Raw genomic sequence first — 25,612 nt, 5'->3', positions numbered from 1 at the left:
TTTATTGTTTGAACGGCGGTGGTGTTTGGAGGCCCCGGCTTGCTTGGCTGCGGGGGGACGACGACGTTGTGATTTGCATTAGGACGGGGGATTTTCCAGCCCTCGAGGAACAGCATCTTCTTCAGTGAAGTTTCAGCTTCCTTTTGGCGTGGCTGGATGGTGGGCAGGGGCGGCCGTCTGCAGCGGCTGGGAAGCTCCTCTGTCTCTGAGCCCTTGTGAGGGAAAGGGACTGAATTCTGGGGTGCGGACTGATGAAATGATGAGCTGAGCTCATGTTACAGCTGTTTCATTGCTGCTGTTGCAGATCCTAGAGGCATCCGGTTGGACTCTGCGAGTTGATAGACACACAGATGAGCACTGAAACAAACTGTATCTGCTTGAATTCACCAGTTGCGATATTAGGGTTTAATCTGTGTAGTGCTCCTTCCAGACAGAAATCTGTCTTTCAATGTGATACACTACTAGTTTTTTTCCCCCCAACTGTCTTATGCAAAAGCACTTAACGAGTCACTTCAAAAGCATCCAGAGGTGTGAATTACAGCTGATGTAATTAATTTGTGTTTGTGGGCCTGGCCCCCTGCAGTCTAGGTGGCATGTTGGGCTGGCAGTTAAGAAGAACAAAAGTCTAATCTTGGAGAAGATTAGGAATTCTTTGACAAAGGTTAAGCCAGGGCGCCACTGCCTTATCATTTGTACTGGTGTCCTGTGGCAAATCTGTAATTTAAGCCATGAACAGTAGGCAGGCTGTTCCTCACGCTAGCTTTAAAGCAGCAGCAGCATCTCTGCTCACCTACCTAGTTGTTTTGCAAAACAAAGCCTTAAAAAATGGTTAGGCATAAAACAAGACCAGGGCAGCTCTAGATCCTAAAGTCCCTACAGGTGTGCCCACTGCAAGGACATTCAGAGCCGGAGCCCACTGTGTGACTTTTGAAGTCTCTCCTTCCCAAGGCCATCTCCATGCTGTCTCTTCTGCTCATCTATTCTCACCCCTCTCAGCCTGGGGTGAGCGAGCAGCATAAGTACTGTGCATGGACGGGGCGCTGCAAGGAGAGCTGGAGATGAAACAGGGAGGGAGGCAGACGGACCAGCAGGCAGCTCCGAAAAGGGGGAAGCCAGCCTTGCCTTTCCTGCGGGCTGCCTTGGCGTGCTGAGCCCCAGCCCAGCTGCAGCAGGATTTAGTCCCAGCACACTTCCAGCCAGCATGTCATGGCAAGCTTCCCCAAGCAGCAGTTTCTACTTTTCCTCTTTGGTGTCTATTGTTTTGTTATTTGGGGAACTGGAATCCATGATTGAGTTTGAAACATGGTTAGCATTAGCCTCTGACGCAACAGGGGTGTTTTTTTTTCCTTTCAGATTTGTCTGAGCCTGAGCACATCTTCCCCTGGACAACTTGAGGGCTCCACAGCCCTCCTGTGACCCACGCGCTCGGGCAGTGATGCAGTGTTGTGTTTAGTACCAAAAGACCGTCCCGTTTAGTCTCAGCAGAGCTGCAAAGTGCTGGCTTGGGCTACATAGGGCAAATAGTCACTTGATCGCAAGTGAGTTTCTAAAAGAGGGGGAGGCTGGCTGAGTGCTGATGGTTTAGATTTAGTCATTTAATGACTAGCATCAGGAATAGGTTACGTCCTCAATTGTTTTGATTTTAATCTAATGTGTTAATAACGTGAGGCTCTTCAGATGAAACTGTATTTCCAAGTTGCTTTAAGTATTTGCTAGCGTAGTAAGTTGAAGACATATGTGAAAGAAAGGGCCATCTGATGAGCTGCTATTGTTCTCTTAATTTAACCCACCCCATTTGGGCCACTCTGTATGAATGGCTTTGTGTTTGCTAATAAAACCATGCTATGTTCCCTGCAACACATGTTCTGCATGTCCCAGCTAGTCAACAGCAGTAAAATCTAGTTTTATAGGTTCATAATGTTACCTTCTCAACTGTGGCTTCTTTTAGAGAGCCCAGTGCTTCCAGGGTTGGCCTTGGCACACTTGAGCACACAGAGGGGACTTTGAGAGCTGCCATAACCCTGTGTTTATGGCACATCTTCCTCCTTTCCCTTGGTACCTTGGGCTCTTGCTCCCTGCATGGCTTGTCAGCGAGCGTGGGTACCTCCTCACCTGAAGGGTGCTGTGTTAGCACGTTGAACGTTGGAAGAGAAATAGAAATGTGTTCCTTGGACTGCATCCTCTGCCTTCTCCCCAAAATGTTTGGACGAGCCCGAGTTCCTTCTCGGGCTGGCTCAGGGAGGGTCCGAGAGTGACTGCAGGAGTTGTGGCTGCTCCACAGCCCTTTTATCTGCTGGGCTTTGGAGACCCAAAGAGGTTGTGGGAAGAGGCTGCAACCAGCCTGACGGTTTCTCTGGGCAGTCCCTAAGACAGGGGAAGAAAAGCAACCTTCTGCCTTAGCGCAGCATCTCAGAGGGGGCTGCTCTTAGCAGTTGACTGGCAGTGGTCCTCCAGGAGCCACGTCCAAGCTGGGGGGGAATCAGTATGCATAGCAGTTGCTCCCTTTCCTTGGCACATTGTTTTTTAAGGGCTGTAGGGTGGAGGGGATTAGACCAAGTTGTTAGGGGAGGAGAATAGCCAGCAGGGGATGGCTGGTCATTTTTGTTCCTTTTGTGGCACAAACAATCTCTCCCTTACTACTCGTAGGGGCTCATGAGCCTTTGTGATGTTTATTAGGCTGAAAGATTTGGAGACCTCTGGTCTAGATAGCTCTCCAACTGAGAAGGGGAATTTAGGCACTTGTGATATCGTGGCCAAAGAAATTACAATAAATATTTGGGAGATTTTAGTGTTCGGCATTTGTCAAGAATGGTTTAGCAGAATTAAATCTTTAGTGGAAAGGCTGGAAGTCCAGCTGAAATGACAAAGATGTGCCTGGGTTGGCGTTGGCACATCTTCCACACTTCAGGGATTAGAAGGAATTGTGTAATAGCAGCGTAATGATCTGCAGAATTGGCTCATTTAAACTTCAGCTGCTTTTGTTTAGGAGATGGACTTAAAATCTGAAACTGGGTCAAAATCTTTTCTTGCTCTAGAACTAAAAGTTCCACACGTTTCTGACTTCTGTTTGAAGAGACCTCTTTCTTATTGCTGTTCAACCAGCCCTCCTGGGCTGAATTTCAGCCAGGCAGGTGACCTTGGCCTGCTAGTCCTCGTCACTTGGGAAAGTGACATTGATCAGGATCAGAAGAGATTTTGTAGGGTCTGCTGATCACCAACACATCCTCTCCTGCTGATCAAATCACGGTCCTTGGTCCTCTTTAGGACCGATGGAAACATCTCCTCTCTAAGACTAGCAGCTGAGCAGGCACCGTCTCTGGGGGTATATTCAGCTCTTCTGGATTCTTATCACATTTTCAGTGAAGGTCGACGTCAGAGTTTTATCACTTAATGAACTTGCTCTAAACTACCAGGGAGACAGAAGTCTTCCTCAGCAATGGCGTTCTTCCCGAAAATGAAGCCCAAGTCTTTGTGAGCAGTGTCCTGAGAGCTGTTGTGGCCCCGTATCTCCTCAGCTTGCAGCAGCGAATAAAATCCCCAAAAGGTTTTTTGGGTGCAACTGCATTTCCAACAGTAAATGAAGATTCTTCTTCCTGATCTGAGGGGCATCCGCTCACAGACATGCATGGCCTCCTGATCTCCTGGGGTTGGCCCCAGTCAAGGAAATGTGCAGATATTTCTTTGTCCCAACCTGTTCCCTAACTTTTCCCAGAGAATGAACCCTGGGGGAAGATTTGCAAGGTTAGTATCGGGAAATAGCTGCTTGGGAAAGCCCTCTTCCTTTCTACTGGAGAAGGCAGCCTGTTTAATTATTCTGATTGCTCATCTGGACTGAGGTAGACTTCCAGTGGTGAGAATGAGAGCAGTTGTGAAGTGGAAGATTGGGAGGTCAGGAATTATGGCCCTTAGGCAGGCAATCCCACCAGGCAGTCAACCTGCTGCCCGCAGGCAAGTAACAAAGTGATCCTGCACATGGAGGATCTCCGTAAGTCGCCAACAGTGGAATTCATAAATTCATTTATTATTTACTTAAAGCTGCACAGCAAACACATGTCTGCAGCATACGTAGACATCTGTTATCGTCTTGAGCAGAGGAGATGATGCCATTGAGCAGTTGCTGTGATAGCAACATGCACACACAAAACAGATGAGTCTCTCTTTGCTCACTTATTCATGCTGTGAATTTTACATCGTACTGTGGATATACACATAGTCCAGAAAGATCAGTCCCAAAATAAGAACCGCTGGCAACTATTGTTCTCTCTTCCCTGGATATAACAAGGTACCGGCAGCAAAAGTTGGCAGCCAAGTCTCTGTGCTGTTGTGTCGTGTCATGCAAGAGTCTCACAGCTGCAGATGCAGATGTGCAGGCTCAGACATCGGTGTCACAAGCTCCCGCATGTTTTGATTAATTCCTCTACGGTTTTCACACACAGGTTCGGGGACGGGTGCTTTCATCAACTTTGCGATCAAAATGTATGCCAAGGATATTATGACTCATGTTACAGACTTGCTTATAGTTTTTGGGGGGGGGGGTTAATAGCGATGTTAAAATATCACTCATTTACTATATAGGCGGAGCTGGCGGCAATGGCTGTAGTCATGGTTGCCTAACATTTCCCATTATATAAAACTTTGTTGTAGTTGCTCATATCTTTATCAGACTGTGTTGTTTGGTATTCTTCCATGCTGAGATTCTGCCTAAGGCTGAATTATTTTGGCAAATTTTAGCAAAAACAGAGGGGGAGGAAATTACATTGTTTTGCTCATGTCAGAGTCTTACAATTTACTTTTCATTGATAACCTTCCAGCTTTCCTACTTTGAAGCAGGGGTGTATCGTTTGGCAAGTGGGTTGCTGGAGGTGGGAGGGGCACTGGCAGCTTGAACATACCTTATGCTGTCCATGTAAGAATCTGTCCAATTTGATTAAATTATAAGCTTGTGAAAATCGCATGAGCTCTATAGTAGATGGTTTAAAATCTTGGCAGCCAGAGTATCTGAAAAGTGTATTTGCTCTGACCATGCTCGTGGGTAAGACTTCAGAGACTGGAAACTGCAATTCCTGTTGCTGCTGATTCTGGAGTCTCCGACACTCATCGTTAGGTGAGCCGGCTCTCTTCTCGCATCCTTCAGAACAGGCACTCAGCAAAAAAAAGACTTTCTGGGCAGTGACGGGGAGGAGGTGAGGAGGGTGAGATCCTCCAACGGCGAGCAGGTGATCTGGGGAGCTAGCAAGAGACAAGGCTGTACAGGGTGTTAAAACTGGAAAGGGTTTTTGCGACGCTTCCCGGAGTTTTCAGGTGCTCCAGCTGAAGCTGCCTGTTCAGCCTTAGTTCAAGCCCATTACGCAGAAGGAAGATCCTGCTTATCCACTAATCTCAGCCAGTTTTGATCATGGGATAAAATTCCCTTTTGTGCAAATTAATGGCAGGTTAGAGGAGAGAAACCCTGTTCACCTCCGAGGGGGAGGGCTGTGAGCTGACCCTAACTGTATGATTGAACCCAGATAGCTGAACGGGGGAGAGGGGCTGGGGATGTTTGCCCCATGTAGACATGGGACGATGTAAGTCTGATGCATGGTGCTATCACATGGCATTTCATAACTTTCTCTACTCTAGTAGCTATTTGTTGATGTGTGATCATAGACTTTTTCTTTAGGGCTCTTGCTTGTTCAGTGCATGGGATGGCTGGTGCCGGGAGAACTAACGGAGCAGGCAGGAAGGAAGGTGCACAGGGCATGTGCGTTACCTCTTGCATCATTAAAAGGCCTTGCAGTGGAAGAGGCAGAAGATGCAAGCAGAAGAACACAGGTGCTTCCATGCTGGTTTCTGCCAGGGACATCCTGTAGACAGCTCTTCTCCCTGGGAGAGAATCATCGTGCATGCCTTAGCTTTTCTGTGCGCAACTTAAGACCCAGATCAGACTTACTGATGTGCTGAGCATGCATCAAGGCAGAAGTCTTACAAAAATGCTGAGTATTAGGCCCAGAGCATTTCAAATTGAGCATCCACATTTTGAGAAAATTTTGACTATTTCAGCATTGCAGTTGGCTTTTTGTACGTAAGAGGATAATAGCTTTTCCTTCCTCCAGAATAGCATCACAAATAAATACGAGATTCGCTTGTGAAAATTACCATAGAAGAATCTCCAACCAAGTGAATAATGCTGCATTCAGCATGAGATTTGGGTGATGTGAAAGTACAAAGAGGGGGAAAATAAGGATAGCAATCCGTTTATCCTGTGCCCTGAGCAGATGAAGTTCTGCAGAGGTAGTGCAGGATCAGTAAGAGATAGTGTGATACGTGGGCACAAGAGAGGTGAGTAGAAGATAATTTTTTTCAAAACTGTAGGTTGCTTTTCCCTGCTGTCTTAAGGAGGAAACATCTAAAGCAATGAGGCATTTTTGTATTACCTACTTGGTCAGTGAAATCCTGTACGTGTAGTACAGCACATATGCATTCTGTTACAGATGGGCTCCAGTGTCTCACAGCTCTTGTGCTCCAGGCCCTACACAGAAAACAGCCTTTTCCTTCATCCACAGGATTTCATTTCTCATTATGGCAGCAGGGATGATTGCAGCGCGTGGCAGTGGGTCGGACTAGCCGTGGTGCTCTGCTCTGGGCTCCACTTGCTATAGAAGAAGAAAACGGTAGCAGCAACACATCATGTCAACTGGAGGTGATTTGGGGCCCATCCACGGCCATCCAAAATGCAGAATTAAACCGGGTCTCAGCACTGGGGCTCCCAAAATGTGGCTTTTGCAATGGGCCTGTGCTGACTTCGGTGTCTGGGAAGGTGAAACTTCTGTTTGCATTTGAGGCGATTGTAAGATCTCTCCTCCGTGTAGGTTTTCTGCTGCAATCTGGCCACAGCCTCCTCGTTATTCAGAGCACTTAAGAGTCTCTCCACACCTTCCTGTTTTCACTAATTATCGCAGTGTCTTTGGGGCCTCCCTCCCCTGTTGAATTTGGTTGGGTGTCAGCAAATAGCTTGTACTCAGAATTTCTGGAGGGAGCAGGAGGAGATAAACGGAAACACAGAGTTTGATCACCTAGCCTTCTGTCTTTAAGAAACTGAGGTTAAAAAAAATACAGCTGCCTTTTATCTCAACAGTGGCTAATTTATTTAGAACAAAAAGCACATTGCTTGCATTGTCACTTATTTTTCCTAAATGGAACCGTCAACTGGTTTTAATTGTATAAAGATATGTAGGAATGGAATGAGAGTTCAAACAGCTCTTTTACAGCCCTTTAAATGGACATGGTACTTCATATATATCCCACAATAATGCGTACCAGATGAAAAGATACTGTGGAATTTGTGTAATAAAGGTCAAAGCCCATATATCTGCCTGTTCTAATGGATGAGAACCAAAACAGAAAAATTGCATAAGGCAAAAATAACAACAAGCAAGTTTCACTTGCTGTAGAGTGCACTGAGAAAAAACAAGCACAGGACTTCCCTGAGCAGTGGCCAAACACGGTAACGGGATGGACTGCATATATAAGCTTCCCAACAGCTTCCCTAACACTCTTGCGCTACAGTTAAAGGTATTTCGTCTCCCCTCTGGTCTGGAGTTTAGCTGGACCTTCTGGTATTGCAGTGTCCCAGGAGCTACCTTGTGAGCTCCTGTGCAATTTGTCTGTGAGCAACTCTTTTTTTTTTTTTAATTTTATTTTTTATTCCCTTCCCTGCCTCCTTTAGCTGTTTTTCACTACACTTTAATATCCATTTAAATGCGGTGAACTGGTTCTCACACCTTGAACTATTTAGTGAATGCCTCTGGAGATGTTGTCACCTTCAGCAGCGGAACATGCCCAACGGGGTCCTTCTAGTTATGGTCAAGGTATATGCAGTAAAGAGGGATTGCTAACCAACCTGCGCCGCCTGGCTTCAGATGCCGATCTCCATCTTTCTCACCGCTGAATTCTTTGCTTTTGAATTGCCAGTCAGCCACTGAATTTAGATCCGTTTGTAAAAGTACAGCCACAAGAAATGAGAAACTGAATCGGCTGATTTCATTCATTATCTTTAAATAAGACTTTGTGTGACCTCGATGCAGCGACTGATTTGGCTTCCAGATCTTGCTGGAGGTGCAAGGTTCAGTGACTGTCCCAAAACTAGCATTGTGAGTGAAGACTTCATTCTGCACCATCTAAGGAAAAGTTGCTTTAGTCCTTATTTAGAAGGACGACTGGCTGTAGCATCTTTACAAGACTAACTTCCCTCTGTGTGACTGTTTTCTGGGGACAGCAGCAAGTTATGTGCTGTTAGTCTGCTAACCTCTTAAAAGAAGAACAAAATAAGCATCTCTAGAAAAGGAAAGATCCTTTCAAACAGCACGCATCTCCCTTAGACATAGTTTCTGCGTGGTTCATTCCTTCTGGTTGTTGTTATTACAGTTCTTCTGGGGACTTGTCATTGCTGTCAACCTCTAATGGACCTTGTCAGAAGGATAGCATGACTCAGTCCACCCTCATCTTACCCCAACCACTGCATTGTATCAGGCAGGTCAGTTTGAGCTGAGAAGGGAACGTCAGATTACGGGCTCCCAGTAGAGACCGGGAGACCGAGTTATGATTTATACATTTACTGCGATGCTGACATCTCTTCAGAGCTGAGCAGTAAACGATAGAGCAAGTTTAAAAGCTTTTTGCAGCTTGCCAGTATTTTGTTGTTGATATAGCCTGCCACTTCTTAACACGATCCAACAAGTATCCTTTAGTGACCCCATTTGGGGAGCTTGTGAGACTCCAGAGGACTGCTGGAGAAGCTCTGTTTCATGGTGCTGTACTTTCGAGACCCACTTATCTGTCATGGTTGCAGTCAACCGATGCTTATGAACTCCTGCTCATTATGAAGTACTGATTGGAGGCAGAAGTCTTTGGAGAGGGGGGGGGGGGGACCTTGGGGGGAATCTTCTTTCCTGTCCTGATCTAATGGTCTCTTGACTTTAAACTTAAATGTGTTCCCTAGATAGAAGTGAAGTGAAATAAGGCTTTGCAGGAATTTTTAATGCGAAGGTATGAAACATCTTTGTGAAGGTCTTTTGCTCGACTGAGTTGTTTTTTCATGTGCTGCCAATATCTGATCCCACTTCTTGACCTTTAATATACACTGAGAGAGAAGATTAGGATGTTTCTAATCAGCTGAATCTCCCCTCTGGGAGCACTATTAAATCCTGACTCTCAGCTTTATCTCTGCCAGGTCTTGCCAGCCCTCAGTGGTTTTGGTTTTCTTACCAGCTGAGGTCGGAGTTCGGTCACCTCAAAGGTTCTTGTTCAATTGGGGGAGTTTCTTGGATCCTTTCTGTAGGAGTTAAGACACCAGTGAGTGTCTCTGCTTGGAGGCAGACCTCTTCGTTTCATGTGCATTGGTGAGCCAGACCTTATTCAGTGAAATAAAGTCTTTTTTTTGTGCAGGATTATTGCTAAGTAATCCTACCCACCTCGTCATTAGTAGGGCTTCATCAAATGTCTTCAGGAACAAACCTGGGTTGTTTTGAGGCACCAAGTCAGGTGCCTCATAGATGTTCAAAACATTACATCAACCGGTTTCTTCTGCCACCCAAATTTGTGATTTCATTAAAATACCAAGTTTGTTGGCAATAAATTGGTAATGATTATTAGTTTCACGCCATTGTTTCGATGAGGATTTAAGTGAGGCTAGCAAGTCTGCGGTCGTGTGGCTCAGCCTGCGTTACGTGGCCCAGTGATACAAGCAAGCAGTTTGATGTCAAAGCTGCGACTAGTCTTTGTCAAATGGAGTCCCCTTGGGTTGCATATCTTCTCCTTTAATTTCAGCCATCAGCAATATCACTGTTGTGATTTAAGTATCGGGAAATTTATCCCTGAAAGCAATACAGACAACGGATTGCAGTGCTGGGGTTTATGCCCTCCTGAAAAGCTTTGGTGATCTGGGGAAGGACTGAGCCCAGGCAGTCTTGTTTGCCCTTTGATTCCAATGGCTCCTGTTCCCCAATGTGGTCCACGTACCCGTAGGTGTCTCTGCCCCCTCACATGATCTTGAACACTCCAGAGGCTCTGTAGGTATGTACGAAGGAGGGGAATGGTCTGGCCAAAGCTGGATGCTTTGTTCCCGTCCAAAAACTTACTCATCCTACAGGTCCTGGTCTTAAGTTACTGAGCCTGCAGAGAAATCTGCTCGTAATTTCTTTCTTGTAAGCCCTTTCTTGTTGAGCAGAAATTTTGGCAAGTAAGAGTCGAGGCACTGGAGAATCCCCAGTTCTGCCTGGTTATACCAGGCCTCCTCAGATCTTTCCTTGGAACGAGCAGGCAAGAGGAAATACTTTCCATTTCAGAGAAGCGTGGACAAACAACATTGAGACGGAGAAGAAAAGCAGCAGACGGAGTTACAGCGATGAACCCTGCTAGCCAAAAGCATGCTCTTGCCTTTATTCAATCATTCCTGGAACACAGTGTTCTTATTGTATTCCTCCTCACCCTGCTCAGCGCCTCTCCTCAGGCTCGGGACTTGGAGATAGCCTGACCACGATGGTGGTGGGTTTGGGGAAGTTAAAAAAAGCATCAAACACATCTTGGAAATGGACCCTCTCCCTCGCCTGACTTTAGGTAAACATGTTTTCTGAAAACCTGGATCCCGTTAGAAAGGTTCCCGCTGTCTGGAAAACAAAGTGCTCGCTTGCCTGGTTTAGTCATTAAGTAAATTTGTGGTTTGGTTGAGATGAAAAATAATGAAGAAAAGCTGTTGAAATCCCAGGATTAATTTGATAGTTTGCAGGCAGTGCTGTTTTTAAGTGGAGCTGCTGCCTTCTTTAGGTTATGAGCAGACCCAGGTATAAACCTGGGCTTCCCTTTCTCCCCGCGCCTCAGAAGCAGGCATTTGGAAGTAATTTGTTTCACCAAGGCCCTCGCCACGCGGGCGAGGGGGATGCTCTGGGCTGGAAGCCGTGTTGCGTGGGTGTCTGCACGGCCAGCCTGCGGCTGGAAAGCTGGGAGATGCTTTCGGCTGCTTATTTCATCTGCAGAGGGAAGCAGCGTCCTGGGCTGCAGGCAGGGCGGGAGGAAGGGACGGATGGTCGCTCTCTTGGCGTGACGTGGTAGGCTCTGAACGGTTGGGGGGGGGTTGGCTGGTATTTTTACATCTGCAGTGTGATAGTTGTATTGCCCCTTCTGGGAAGAACTGTTTCCTCTGCAACTCCTTTACGTCTCCCAGCTGCCCTGTCTGCCTTCCCAGGGAAGGGAAACCATGGGGAAAAGGAAGAGGAGCCTATGCAGAGACCCCCATAGCTCTCTGCAGAGGGTTCCTCATCTCCACTGGCCCCGATTTATCTGGGAGAACCACCCAGGAAAGCAGAGATGTGGCAGCTGGCACTGCTGCACATGGTCTGAAATGGCTACTCTGTGTGTTCATCCACTTAAGCACATTAGATAGATATAGATCCATATATATGTGAAGTCACTTGCCATATTAGTCATAGATGTCATTTCACTCTGAGAAGCCAATTAGCAGAGTGGAGAGGTCTTGCCTATCAGCTTGTTGCCAAATTTTCCCCAGCCCTCAGCTTAAGCGACGGGAAAGGAGACGGCATTAGTGCCCGTGCCCACGCTAGCGAGCCCCGTGGCCCAGGGAGAGCACATTGGGAGGGTCAAAGAGTGGGGAGTAAGGACTGGGTTCCCACTTGTTTCAGGGGGGGTTGCTGTGGGCTGGTTCTCACCCAGGCCCTTGGGCAGCTGGAGCACTCGGGGAGCGTGCTGGAGCATGGCGTCCCTTGCCTGGGGACGGGAACTCAAGCTCCTGGGCAAGCTGCGAGGCTCATGTAGATGGGCCCTGTGATTTGAAAAGATTTGTATTTATTTTAATGCAAAACATGACCTTAAAGCACATTGATGCTACTATTCTGACAGTCCTCCTTAGGCTTGTTGTCCTGGGCAGGACCTCTCTGTTCCGGAGGTGTCAGGAGGATTTGGTCCTTGGGTTCAAGGTCCTCTCACTGCGTTCAGGATGCACTTTGTTGTGATGATTCACACAACAAGTGTGGATGTTCGGCACATCCCTGTGCAAGCTTGATTCTGTCCCTTTTAATAAAATACTAAAAATAATTCTCCTATGGAGTATTGTCTGACAAAGGCCATGGCACAGAGGTGACTGTGGCTTATCGGTAGGAGCCATATACCCTGGATATCCAAAAGGTACACAGGAGATGCTGGGTTTGCCCTGGTTTTATAGCTTCTTAAGTCGCTACAGAGGCTTTTGAAAGACTGAGGGAGCCAGGCTGCTCCAAAGCAGTAAGGCTCTTGTTCAATCACAATTAGTGCAGCCAAATATCCTGTATATTTTATAGTAAATGTCCCTATTTAATGTCAACCTTTCATAATGGATAAAGATTCATATTAATCATGTTATCATGTTAAAAAAACCCAAAGTATGTTATGGTATAAATTCAGACTAATATGTTGAAAGGAGTCTAAGCAGATACCTGTTATTGTTAGGTATGGAACAAAATGTTCTGCGATGTTCACTTTATTTCAGGAAGTTGATCCAAGTGTCCTGTTAATTCATGTGTAGGCATTGTGTTCCCTGCATTTTCTCTTATTTTCATTCATTTCTTGTGTGTTGAGCTATTAAATAAATGAGGTTTTTGGTCTTACTCTAGGGAAGACGTGCATTGTTTTTAGGAAGGACTTGACTTTATTGTGTGTCAAAATTGGATTTTTACAGTTTTTATTTTAAATCTGTAACTAGTGGACAAAATGTAGTATTAAATTGGGACGATGAATGAGCACAGCCTTGCCTCTGTTGGGAAGGAGGAGCCAGGAGGGCTTATTTGTAGATGCACGGTCAGATGAAATCTTGAGGGACTTGTTCTGCAGTTTCCTTAGAACGCAGTGGTTGCATCCTGTTGTCTGAAAGCCTTTCCTAAGAAGGTTATGGTGGCGATAGGGCAATACAGCCACAATATTTAGCCTATCTAGTCTTTATTTGCCTCCTAAGGCAAACAATCTATTTCCTGTATTTCTGCTTCCTTCCTCTAGATTCTGACAAATTCTAAATCACTTTTCTCACCCACCTTGCTGTATCCTATGATCTAAATTATTGGTTTTAATGAATGCATCTTCTGTACCTTAGTCCTGCCTGAGAAGTAGTATGTCCTTGGTAAATGCAAAGAAGTGAGAAATTGGAAACTCAGGCTAGTAGATCTTGGGTTTAGCTTTTGTAACTGTACTTTAATACTTTGCAATAATTACTGAAGCTCCCCCTAAAATAATCTCTGTGTACTCCTAAAATGGAATTGAATGCCTTAGAATAAAAGAGAAGAGGAGCCCTTATCTGTACTTTTAGTTAAGTTTTTATTTATTTCCCTTCTTCCTCCAGCGTGGGAGGATGAATAAGCACAGAAGAAGATACAGATTTGCAAAGGCAAGGAGCGCTAAAGAGTGTCGGTTTTTTCATCAGCTTTTAAAAGGCAGACTGTAATCATAAATTCCCTGATAGCTGGAGCATGCAGAAGTCATCTTTAAGCCTACAAGTGACAGGCTGCTGTTGCTTTTCAAACTTCAGATTTCATTTTTTTGTAAGGCACAACTTTGATCTGGTTCCTTTGTAATGCTCTGCAGAGCGCCGGGGCCGCTGCGCTCGCCGGCTGCAGGGCTGGAAGTGAACTTTCTTGGCGAGAGCCATCTGGAGACCTCAAAGAACAGATTAACTTGTCCAGAATTGATGTGATCTTTGAAGAAGCTGCCCTTGCCTAGAACACATGTGATTAGCTTGACATTGGCAGTGATAAAGTTGAGATGCACAGCAGCGTCTGAGTACTCGCAGTAATTGGGAAGAGTTTTAAGTGGAGCAACCCCGAGGATCTGCAATCAAATTATCAGCTAAATCCCCAATTTTAACCTCTTGAGCAGACTTTGTGTCTTTAATGCAGGTTAAATCCAGTCAGGAGTAAAGGTTTTCAGCTTTGCATCTTCATAGACGTTGTGTTCTTAGCTCCAAAACGTACCCATGATGATGTATTGGGGAACACTGTGAATGCTTTGGGACATTTCTAATAGTTTTATACCCAGTATGGTGCAACTTTTGTGATGGTTGTTGGTACCATGGACTGGAAACGGAGACTTTTCTGTTCAAGTGGTAGGTTAATGTAATCTTGTAAGTCAGACTTCTTGGTGGATGCTGTTCTAATCCCTTGTTTAAAGGTGACCCTGCCGCTCGAACACTCTTGTCAGCACATGCTATTTAAATACGCTGAAGGGATTTGCTTCAGCTCGTACATCATATGCTAACACGTGCACCTTTTAATTTGATTGACTGGTTGGGATAATGAAATGTGGTATTGTATGAAGTGACAGTCACCCACTTCTTGGTAGATGTAAGTATGGGAAGTAAGGGAGCTCTGCTTGGTCGTGTCTGGCCAGCCAGAGACGCAGTGAGCTGTCATTTTCAAAGCTTTTTTTTTTTTCTTTGGTGGAAGTACCTAACTTTTTCAATGGAAAAATTAATTTTTTCACACTGAATAAATGGGAGATGTTAAAATAATGAGCTGGAAGGATGTCTCAGCATTAGACTGCGTCCTCCCAATCACAAAGACAAAATGACCAGAGACACCAAATAAGTGTAGGGCTTAGTCCTGGTTTCCTCCTGCAAATGTAGTTCTGGAAATAGTCATATTGAAAAACCCAGGACTATAAAAGTTTAAACTAAGTTGTCAGAGGTTGGTGTGAAAAAGCAGGGTGGGAGCACAGAGACTCGGTAACTGGGTCTCATTGAGTTGCAGCCCTGCTCTGTGGTCTCCGCGCACCATCTCTCAGCTCAGACGCCACCCACCAAAAGAGGAAAGGAGGAATCGTGTCCTGCTGCGAGGTTCCTCGCTGCTGTGCAGGAGGGAGGGTATCACAGCTACTCGACCTGCTGTCAGCTGTGGCAAGAGATCCTGAGTTTCTGCAGAGCCCGTTTTGGGGTGTCCTTCCCTAGGATGTACCCCCGGCCCCACTTCTCCTGCAACTCAGAGCTTTCCAAGGCAACTCATGAAGTCTGGGTGATTGTCAGCTGCCTCATGGCTCAAGCAGTCTAGAAAATGGGATTTCTCCCATGCTAAAAATGAGCTGCTCATCCAAACCCTGGTGACCAAAGGTTCAGAGTATGTCATGGGAGGAAATCTTCTGGAAGTGCTGTTTGGGGGAACGTAAGCAGAATGCGTTGGGGTTTTGTGGTTGTCAGCTTCACGAATCTTTATCTCTTGGGTTTAATAATCTAGTGCTGCTTCCTTGATGGTACAGGGGTTTGGAGGTGCCTCACCATGCCACCAGGGAGTTTGGAGATGCACTTGTCTCAGGGGAGTGAGAGATGGGGGACCCTTGCAAGAGGAGCACTGCCAGCCTGCCTGGATTCTATCACAACTTCAATTCTTTTGAATAAAAATTTTCTTCCAGAAAATGTCAGTGTCGTAAAAATTCAGTGCTAGAGCTGGAGAAGGTGGTAGCAATGAAAACTGATGGATCTGATCAGCTTCCCTGTTAGACTGGGAGCTGCTCGAACCACACTGGAACTGCTAGTAGACTTGGGAGGACTATGTCTCACAGCCCTGCCAATAGTGTTGTGCAATTTATTCCCTTGTGCTGGTTTTGCCTGGGATAGAGTTAATTTTCTTCATAGTAGCTAGTATGGGGCTGCGTTTTGGATTTGTGCTGGAAACAGTGTTGATAACACAGGGATGTTTTCGTTACTGCTGAGCAGTGCTGACACAGAGTCAGCCTTCTCTGTGCTCCTCACCCCACCCCACCAGCGAGCGGGCTGGGGGGGCACAAGAAGTTGGGAGGGGACACAGCCGGGACAGCTGACCCCAACTGACCAAAGGGACATTCCACACCATATGGCATCATGCTCAGCATATAAAGCTGGGGGAAGAAGAAGGAAGGGGGGATGTTTGGAGTGATGGCGTTTGTCTTCCCCAGTCACCGTTACACGTGATGGAGCCCTGCTTTCCTGGGGATGGCTGAACACCTGCCCGCCGATGGGAAGGAGTGAATGAATGCCTTGTTTTGTTTGCTTGCCTGCACGGCTTTTGCTTTCCCTATTAAACTGTCTTTATCTCAACCCACGAGTTTTCTCACTTTTACTCTTCTGATTCTCTCCCCCATCCCACCGGGGGAGAGTGAGCGAGCGGCTGTGTGGGGCTTAGTTGCCAGCTGGGGTTAAACCACGACATCCCTCCAATGAAAATTTAAATTCTACAGAAATTAGTTGCCTACAGGTCTTTCATCTCCAAGAAAGTTTCCTTCTTGCCTTAGGTTTTTTTTTTTCCATGCTTGATGAAGAACATCAATGAAGTAGGTACGTAACTGTTGAGAACCAAAGGGAGTGCCGTGTGGGTTTGGGTTTGCAGGCAGGATCTGTGAGATCTTTCTTCCGCTGTGGATTCTGAAGGTGCCGCTGTGGATTCTGAAGGTGATGCAGTGCTTCTCCAGAGCATGCCAGCCAGAGCGTGCTCTTTTTGCGAAGAGCAAAAAGTAGCATGTTGGGCAAAAATTGGGGACTTTCCGTCTTTGATTTAAAATTGAAATAGCCGTCAGTGGGGAGCTGTGTGAAGGAGACTGGGGATCCCAGGCTGGAAGGAGAAGGATGCCCTTAGGGACTCGCGATGCAGTGGGAACTCCAGCTAGGACAAGAGGACTGAAGAGGACCTCACCTCTCTTGGCACTTACGTTGAAGCTCCAAGATCTGATGGTGCTAATGTTCAGAGTGCTGTGTGCTGGTCTTGGTTAGAGGAGTGGGAGATTTGGGGATGGGATGCAGCTGAGACAACATGCAAAATAAACTCTGAACAGGTAGAAAGAAGCCCTAAGGAGGTGCTTGCTGTTTTTCTACCACGGTTTTGGCCCTTGTCAGCATTACCAAAATTGACAGGGGTCAGTGGAGGGCTTTATGCAAAGAAAAGGCAGCTGGTCAGGTTGACTTACTTGGGTCGCTGTGATCTCTATTATAATTGTTCCCTATGTGATTATTTTGAGGGTTGAGCAACTGAGAGCTGCATAAGAGACATGCAGCTTTATTTCTGCAATGTGTGAAATGTTCTGTGTTCATTTCAAAACCGTTCATTGCTCTTTCCATCAAAAAGAAAAAAATCCGGAAGTCTGCAGGAATTTTTGTGAAGTCTAACTTTAAATGCTCACCTTTCCTTTTATCGCCCTTATCAGCACATAGAGCTCGGTATGTGAGGTTTTTAGCTGACATTTCAAATCGCTCTGAGTGTGCCTGTATCCCTTTTAAAGCAGCCTCCCCTCCCAGATCAGAAGTGACCAGGGTTTTTTTTTTTGTTAGACTCCATGTTCCTTTAATGTTTTCCTCCTAATAGATGTTGAAAGCGTTCTTCAGAGGCACGGCACAAAACATTCAAATAGTGATAGGAGCCAGCTGAAGAGAGTTGTCAGAGAGAGGGAACATTAGGAGAAGGATTGAATACAGATGGATTCCTCAAAAGTAATGTAACCTGTTATGATTGCTTTGAAATCCTATACCCTTTCCATCTACTTACGCTTACCGAAAGTTTACATTTGCATTGATGTATTAGAGGCAGAGCTAAAATGGAAGTAATCCCTGTTGTATACATGCTTAAGTGTGTAATTTTAGCTAAATACAACAGTTGTGACCAAACTCTTGCCTGCGTCCTCAGTGGGAAGCCCACAGCCGTGGAGTGCTGCGGGAGAGCCCGTCCATCCCAACCCCTCCAGAGGGGCCAGGGACCACCCGGCACCCATCTGCTCGCTCTTGGTTCCTTCAGCCATCTCAGATCCATACCTGACAAACTCTTCAGATGCTCTCTCCCGCTCTGCCTTTGTATCAGCAGATACAAAGGAGAAATTGATTGATCTCTGCATTTTTTTCCTATATATCTTAGTGCTTTCTTAATATACTGTGAGAATAATCCATGCTGCTTCCAGATAGTCCTGGCAGAAGGTCCACTAGAAGTTGATGCTATATTTTAATTGGGTTATCCAAAAAGCATCCGTCTCTTTGCCCGCAGGGAAGGCCTGAGCTGTCCGTCATTCCTGCCTCAATTTAAGAGGTTGTATCAGCCTCCATCACGCAATTGTCATATCAGATGTGACAGGAGGGTTGCACTGCACAGCACTCCTTTAACGCTCAGAACGGGCCGTTATGCAAGGGGAGAACTGGTGAAGGGGGGCTGGTAAGGTTTTCACTTATTATACCTTGCTTTTTAGGGTGAACTTGTTCAAATTATTTCCAGCCTTAAATATTTGCCCTAGAAAGCTGTTCTGAAAACTGGTGGAATACAGAAATAAGGTTGCTCCAGTGCATTTACAGTGACAGACAGAAAGTTTGTGTGCTAGATGACATCCGTGGTGACTCGCCATCCCACGGTGCCCGTAAGCGTTCGTACCCAACTGACTCTGTACTGCACCCAAGCGTGGAGAAATCTCCCAAGACTGCCTTTGCCTCAAACAGTCATGAAAAACCTCAGGTGACTCAGTTTTGGATGCTCTTTGCACCACTCTGCAACTACACTGAGCTTTGTCCTCCGAGGAGAAATAGCTTGGAGGTGGTGTTGGTTTGTGGCAAGCAAAATACTAGTTTTCTCTTTGTGAGAATAGGAGGGTAATTTGTTTCTAACTGACCCCATAATGGACCTAAAACAATATCATTTTTCTTAGTGACCAGCAAATATCCATGACGCCTTGTATTACAAGGAAAATTGTCTGGGTCTAGGAGCAGAAGGGCATGGTGAATAGGAGCTGTATGAGTTGTGTGCTAGCTGAAGGCTATAGCCCTGCCATATTCAGGTTTTAAAATACTTTGGTAATGCTTCCATCCTTGTACGCTGAGTACCATATTATACATAAATTATTCTGAAGAGCTCTACCTTAAATGGATTGTCTGCTAGTCCCAGTTCATGCAGTGGCTATCCTGTGTTCGTACTCTGTACAAATATGCAGAAACTGCCAACTTTTGCCTTTGCCTGGTGACTTCCTCGCCTCCAGTCCTTCCATCTGTGCATTTCTCATGGGTTTCCTTGTCTTATCGAAATGTAAACTCATCAGGGCAAGGACTGCTTTCTGTTGTCTGTAGGACTTTGACCACTGCAGTACAGCCAGAAAAGCTTTTCGCAGCAGAACAGGGAAGCACAAATGGCGTGATATGTCCTCCTTGGAGGTGTTTGCTCAAGGTCCATTACAAACCACATCAACCAGGTGCTGGTTACTGAGTTACTTAATAAAAGATCATACTGATGAGCTTCGTGATCTGAATTAAAACAGGACTCTGGTTTTCAGAGCTGGTAACAGAGCTTGGAAAACCCAGGAATTTATCAACTTCAGGATATCTTACAAGTGCTGCTCTTCATGCAGAGGGGTAGGCAGGGAGAGTGAGGGATTAAATGATGCTGTGTTGGTGTGAGTGTTTCAGCTTGTTCCTCCTTCTGGCAAACTGCAAAATGACTTGCAGTGACAACAAGATGCCTGCGTGGCCTGACTGTCCTGCGGTATAGCAGAGCTAGAGGCACGCTGGCAGCAGTAGCTTTTCTATGCCGGTGGCAGAGTCGGTGTGAAGGAGCTGCTTGCCTGCTTGTTTCACAGGCTGCTTCACCATTAATGCAGGTCTCCTCCTGGGCAAGGAACTCTCTTCCCAAGTTAGCTCACGCAGGCAGTCTCTCTTCTACCATTTTCTTTAAGAAGAGGAGGTTGGCCTGCTCGCACGTGTACTTGAATAACATGTCCGCAGGACAAGGCGTGTGGTTGTGTACAAAGTAGCCTCCATAGATCCATGGCCAGACTGTCCATTGGAAAAGCTGGTGCGATTAGATGGTCCTTCCTGGTGGAATTTGCAAGTGTTTGATGTACCCAAGTGTGACATTTGAGGTCGGCTTTAGGTACTGCGTTGTTAGCAACAGCCATTTCTTGCTTTACCTCCCTCTCTTGGCAAACATGTTGTAGGAAAGTAGAGAGGGGTGCAAAAGCAAGCATAGAATGGGTGAGCCATGCTACACATCCCTTGCAGTTGGAAGAGTAGAAAGAAACCTGATTTGACTAAGAAAAATGCTGTCTCATTATCTAGGTATTGCTTTTAGATGTCCTGCCTTGCTCATAGAATGACGATGCTAAGCAGTTAGCCGATGGACACAATAAATCCTGATGGGAACTGGACTTCTTCCATATAGTCTTGTCCCCTCTCTTCTTCAATTCTAATAGTATCACTGTCATTACCCCATTAATTCCCTTTTGCTTCCAGTTATGAGTCAAATTGTTCATGGTTCTATCAGTGCAACTTAACACAGCTTAGTCTGTAGCCTGTCACCGATGCTGGGGCTCCAGGCAGGGTCCTTCTGCCCAGTGATGCAGAGAATGGTCAAGGCTGTGTCCTTCTAATTTGACTCTCTCATTTTTCTTGCAGGCATGGGTCGTGGAGAGAGCCTGTTAACCCTTACTATGTCAACACAGGCTATGCTTTGGCACCAGCGACCAGTGCCAACGACAGCGAGCAGCAGAGCATGTCCAGTGATGCCGATACGATGTCGCTGACGGACAGCAGCGTGTAAGTAACTCCAGTCAGGTGGGGCAATAAGTGGGACAATAGCGTGTTTGTTTCTTTAGCGGTGGTGCTGCTGTTGTGTTGGTCTGGGGGAGGTTTTGCCACAGCTGGTGTTGGGGGGAATATCTGACTAGACCAAGGTCGTGATCATTCTCGCTTTCCTTTCAAGCGGGATTGTTTCGTCACTGTGCAGGCTACTCAGCCTTGACGGTCTTGGGAACATTTGCAACATCAAATGGTTTGAGTGAACTAAAACAAGCGATGCTCGGTCGGAGTTCCTGCAGTGTTTCTTGCCAGGTGCAAGAATATTGGAAATGTTGGATGGCTTTGTAGTAAGTGTTTGGAGATGTAGTATCTTCTGAATGTCAGACGGAGCTTTCTGCTTACCTGGGTACTTCTCCTCTGGAGGTTTTTTGCTGCCAAATTGTGCTCAGTCTGCGATTGCTCTTCAGTAGGATTGGTGACTGACCAGTTGTAGTATATATCTGGTGACCGCTGCACTTTAACACAACTTGTACCAATAAGCTCCTGCCAAATCTTTTTTTCTTTTTTCTAGTTCCTACCTTCATGACAGCACCCTGTATCTCACCCATAAGATACCTTCCTTAAAGATGGTCTGCAAAGGGAGAAAAAAGGGGTTACGGGATTTTGTTGTGACTGCATCTGTGTGATAAAAGAAGGATTTGGGCAAAAATATTCAATGTTTGGTCTGTTTTTTACTAGTGCAAATGCAAAGTGTCTTTCTGTAGAGCAGAAACCCTTTGATTCTTCAAGTGAAAGATGACAGGTTTACAGAATTAGGAGAGGGTTTTATTAATGGCAGTGCTGTAAACACAAAGTCCTCCAAGAGGCCCATTTAGTGTCAGTGTGAATGTCAGGAGCTGTCAGACCTTGTTGGAGAAACTTTCTAGCCTGTGTTGCGGATGTTAATGGGTGCTGCAAGAGTTCCCCACCTGCCCTCAGTTAACACAGTGAGCTGGTGAATGTGCGACATGGTAAGGGGACTTCTGTATCTGCTGTGGTGGCTCTATGCGAGACAGTAGCATGTTTGTCTCTGGCTCTGCAGAGGCTTGGAGCCATTTAGGAGCAGTTATTGAGTCCGCTCTGCTCACTGGCACCAGCTCCTCACACCTTATCCATGTCATGTTGCAAAATGGAGGAGGCAGACCTTGGCCAAAGGGGCATGGGAGGCGGAGGATGCCCCTGGGACAGAAAGCTGTAGAGGACCGCTAATTAAAGGCTCAGTTTGATACAAATCCAGCTGCTTTGCCACATCCTTCTGTGATTCTTCATATTCATCAATTTATATGGAGGGGTACTCTGAAGCTAGCAGGGGTCACGTAACTTCTTGTTATCGGGAGAGACAGATGTAAGAACTCTCCAAAATTAATTAGCTTTTAGCACTTCCTTTTCCACTGGTTCAGCGGGCTCGTGGGATTGCACTGATGGTTATACCTGTGATAAGTTGTGATCATTTATGCCAGAGTTCTTCACCCTCCTAATTTTTATTTCAGTAGCCATAATTTATTTCTTTCATAGGCGGAATAATTTCTGTTTGACCATCCTATGCATTCTTTATTCTTTGCTCCTTTTTCCTTTAGGCATTTTATCCCTTCTATGCCCACCATAGGCTGCTTCTAGGACCTTAATTACCACTGATACGTGTGCTGCCTTCTGCTAATAACTAACCCAATCTCAGTGGTTCGTTTTAAGTAAGTCTCAAAAATCATAAGGGTAAACCTGTGATCTTTCTTCCTGTGCATCTCAAACTGGATGCACGTAGATTGATCCCCAAATTGGGATTCTGGACATACAGCCTTGACCTTTGGCTTACAAAGACTCTGTCTGTTTTCAACACTTGCTCTTCATTACATCCTTTAAAACTCCAGTACCAGGTTTTGTTCGGTTTTTACATGGCATTGCTGAACCTATCTGCCTCCTGAGTTTCAAAGGAATTTTTGCAGAATTGCTCAAGGCAGCAAAAATGAAGAACAACCAGACGCAAGTTAAAGAAGGGACTCCTGCTGCTTGACAAGACTTGCACGTCTCATTGCTTTGGATTTAGGCCTCCTCTGAGGAAAATGGCAATAAAAGCCTTGTTTGCTGATGAGCAAGGTTCTTCCCTGTGTGTGCTGTTTGCATACAGCAGTCAAGCTCAGTAATGAAGAAATCTAGCTTCTGCTCCAAGGCAACGCATGAACTGGGTGTGATCCCAAGGCGGAAACCTCCGTGACCCTCCGTCAGAGGAGAATGTGTCCAGACAATCAGGATGCAAACGTCGGCTAATTGAGGAGTGCTAATAGTAAACCAGGAGGATGTGTGGGCGCACAGAGAGCATGGCTTGATGCAAGGCATGCTCTTCCAGTGTTGGCCAACTCAAGTTGGTGGAGAAGGCAGACACACTGAGCGGTTGCTTGTACTCTGATGTATTGCAGTTGTCACCAGCTCCCGTCCAAGCTTTGGTATTGTATGGATCATGACAAAGCGGGCTTTGGATGTGGCTGCATGCACAGCCCAGCTGTGCAAAGCTGCTAGCAAAGACCTGGGCGATGCTCTGGCCATCTGGCCTCCTGAGCTGGGGCAAAGGGAGGCAGGCACAGGCTTTTTGGGAGCACCCAGCTCACCTATGTGTTTTGAAAAGTAATTTCTGTGCTACCAGCTACAAGCACGCTTGCCTAAAAGACAAACTTTCAACAGGATGTCTTTCCAAGCACTGGTAAATATTGTTCTAATGGGTTGAATTTATATAACGAATATGTTATCAGTCCCTGTTGTTCGAGGAGTTTGCTTTTTGAGTGGCTTAAAAAACATTGCTCTTAAATGCCTGCACTCCACTGATTATTTTTCAGTCTTCCTGTGTCATACGAATTCCTTTGCCCTTGTAGGCAAAACAGCTCAGGTCCTCTCTGCTGAAACTTGTTTTTATAATCGGCATGGCAGCTGTGTTGTTTTAGCTGGTTTATGTGGAGACAAGGTCTGGAGAGGACACGGTGAAAAGCTCCGGCGAGCGCTAGCCCGGCAAGCATGCCATGGCCACAGGTGGGGCTGAGTTGCTCACCACTGGTGTTCAGTGGTGGGTCGGGGCTTTGAGGCTCTGCCTCGCTCCTAGGCTGCTCAGAGCCTGCCCCAGGCCTGCGATGGCATTTATGGTGAGTCCTGAACTGCTCTTACTGTCTCGGATAACCCCTGCATACGGATAGCATCTTCCCCAAGCGGAGGAGGCAGCCTCTGGGGGGGTGGAGGGGGTGTCACAACAGAGACGCTCAAGGGAAATTAAAGTAAATCTAGGTAGGAAGGCAACAGGCAGAAGCTGAAATGCATTAAATTGCCATGTGATGTTCCAATTCAGATGCAGAAATACTTTAGGTCTTTCTTCTCTTTATTTCTGCGAGACCTTACAATGGGTAAACAAGAGGTAATGCCTCCTTTTTAGCCCAGTGCTGTGGTCCAACTAAACAACAATACTCCTTCCTCTGGGTCTTATCATGTGTCCTGGCTTATCTTGGTTGGGAGATGAGCTTTGCCTTCCCCCGGGCGCTTGGGAAGCCTTTGGTGCCCGTGGGCTTGGCCGGAAGGATGCTCGTTCTTCCCCAATTCCAGTCGAACCTGCCCTAGAGTAGGGATGGCCATTCCCCAGAGCAAAGGGGTTTAGGACAGTGGTTACTCCTTCAGAAAACCTTGCAGATTAAATATTATTCCTTGGATGACTGGCCTTTGGCCAAAATGCCTGGCGATTTTCCCATCGTGCTTCTTTATGTGAGAAAGGTCTCTTGGTGACAGTGGTGCTTTGATAAGAGTAATTGGTAGAAAATATCAGCTTCGCTGTGGATTTGTTTCCTGTCTTTCCTATGGCCAGTGATCCAGAATGACCTTGAGTCCTGCTATACTTAAACAAGTTTAACAGCTTTTTAATTTAAAAGATCCTCAATGACGATTTTCAACTTGTTAGACTTAATGGTTGGGTTTGGAGGCTGTCTACAGAGGAGCAAAGACAGCCCTTGTTAGAAGAGTCCAACTGCAGAGCCACAGCAAAACCTCCCTGCTCACCAGAGGCTCTTGCAGGTTGGTTTGGAGGGGAGAGGAAGCCCCCGCGTTTCCCCAGTAGCAAACCAATTGCATTATCATTAAATAAACGATAGAAATACTCTTGCTCCCCCCCGTCGCATTTCAGCGCAGAGCTTTCTGGTGCTAGAGAAAATCACGTGATGAAACAAGGAAAAACAGTTTTGGAAAGTTTTATTTTAAAAGTAGATGTGCTCTAAAAAAGTTTTGATTTTTTTTCTTTATATATATATATTATTTCTCTATCTATTGAAAACATCTCAAAGCAAGCTGCCTGACAAAAGGAAAACAAAAGTACGGTATTGGTTTTCCTTGCTTTCCCCCCATCTATTGAATAAGGTTTTGTTGGGATAAAATTAAAGTGCTTATCTTTGAATTTGCTTCCTCTGGTTGAGTTGGCACAGTACATTGAACGAAGGAATGTTCCAAGTTCAGAGGTGGCATTGGGGAATCTAGTTAAAATGACATCAAAGGCAGCACAGCGGGGCTGAACATGTGTTTGAAGCCGGATAGATTAGAGGCCATTATCAGCCTTTCGCTACTGTGCTGGGAACAAAAGTCGCTCTTTCCGCTGGGACTGCTGCTGGGGAGAATTAAAAAAAAAAAGAGAGAGAGAGAGAGAAAGAAAAATTGCACCTTCTACTATAATGCCGCTTTTCCCGCGAATGGCCGTGCAGCTTTAGCGTGCGAGTTGTGTTCTGGTGCCCGGGTTTTGTGCGGCGGTTAAGCTGAAATGTTGTCTATTGATGCCTACCAGTGATGACTAAAATAATCCCCCAGATTCCACACACCCCCACACCCCCCCAAAAAAAAAATTTGGCAGTTGTTTTGTTGCCATCCAGTCTGGAAAGAGCCATGTCGTGATGCGATGAAACTCTTTAACCATTGTGACTCTTAAGTTATTTTTCAAATGGAGGTTCATCATTAAAGAAAATGAAGCCACCTAATGAAAGTTATCGTAATAGCCTGTCGGTATAGCAACGCTTGGGGAAATTGCTCTGCTCCCGTAATGTGTCACTGCCG

The 25,612-nt window shown here is 45.9% G+C and overlaps 1 protein-coding gene across 2 annotated transcripts in view; it reads left to right on the top strand.

Annotated features, from left to right (window-relative positions):
- The window catches only part of AXIN1 (axin 1), a 72,218-nt gene that overhangs the window by 20,193 nt on the left and 26,413 nt on the right, over positions 1-25,612 (top strand). For both annotated transcript variants that reach the window (XM_009324696.1, XM_009324695.1), the window contains exon 2: positions 20,390-20,530. In XM_009324696.1, the coding sequence (XP_009322971.1) occupies positions 20,390-20,530 (141 nt within the window). The remainder of the gene's footprint in view (positions 1-20,389; positions 20,531-25,612) is intronic.

This window comes from Pygoscelis adeliae, unplaced genomic scaffold (assembly GCF_000699105.1).
Source record: "Pygoscelis adeliae isolate BGI_AS28 unplaced genomic scaffold, ASM69910v1 Scaffold85, whole genome shotgun sequence".
In the NCBI taxonomy this organism is placed as follows: Eukaryota; Metazoa; Chordata; class Aves; order Sphenisciformes; family Spheniscidae; genus Pygoscelis; species Pygoscelis adeliae.
The sequence above is the reverse complement of the archived record's forward strand: the minus strand, read 5'-3'. Positions and strand labels throughout refer to the sequence as shown.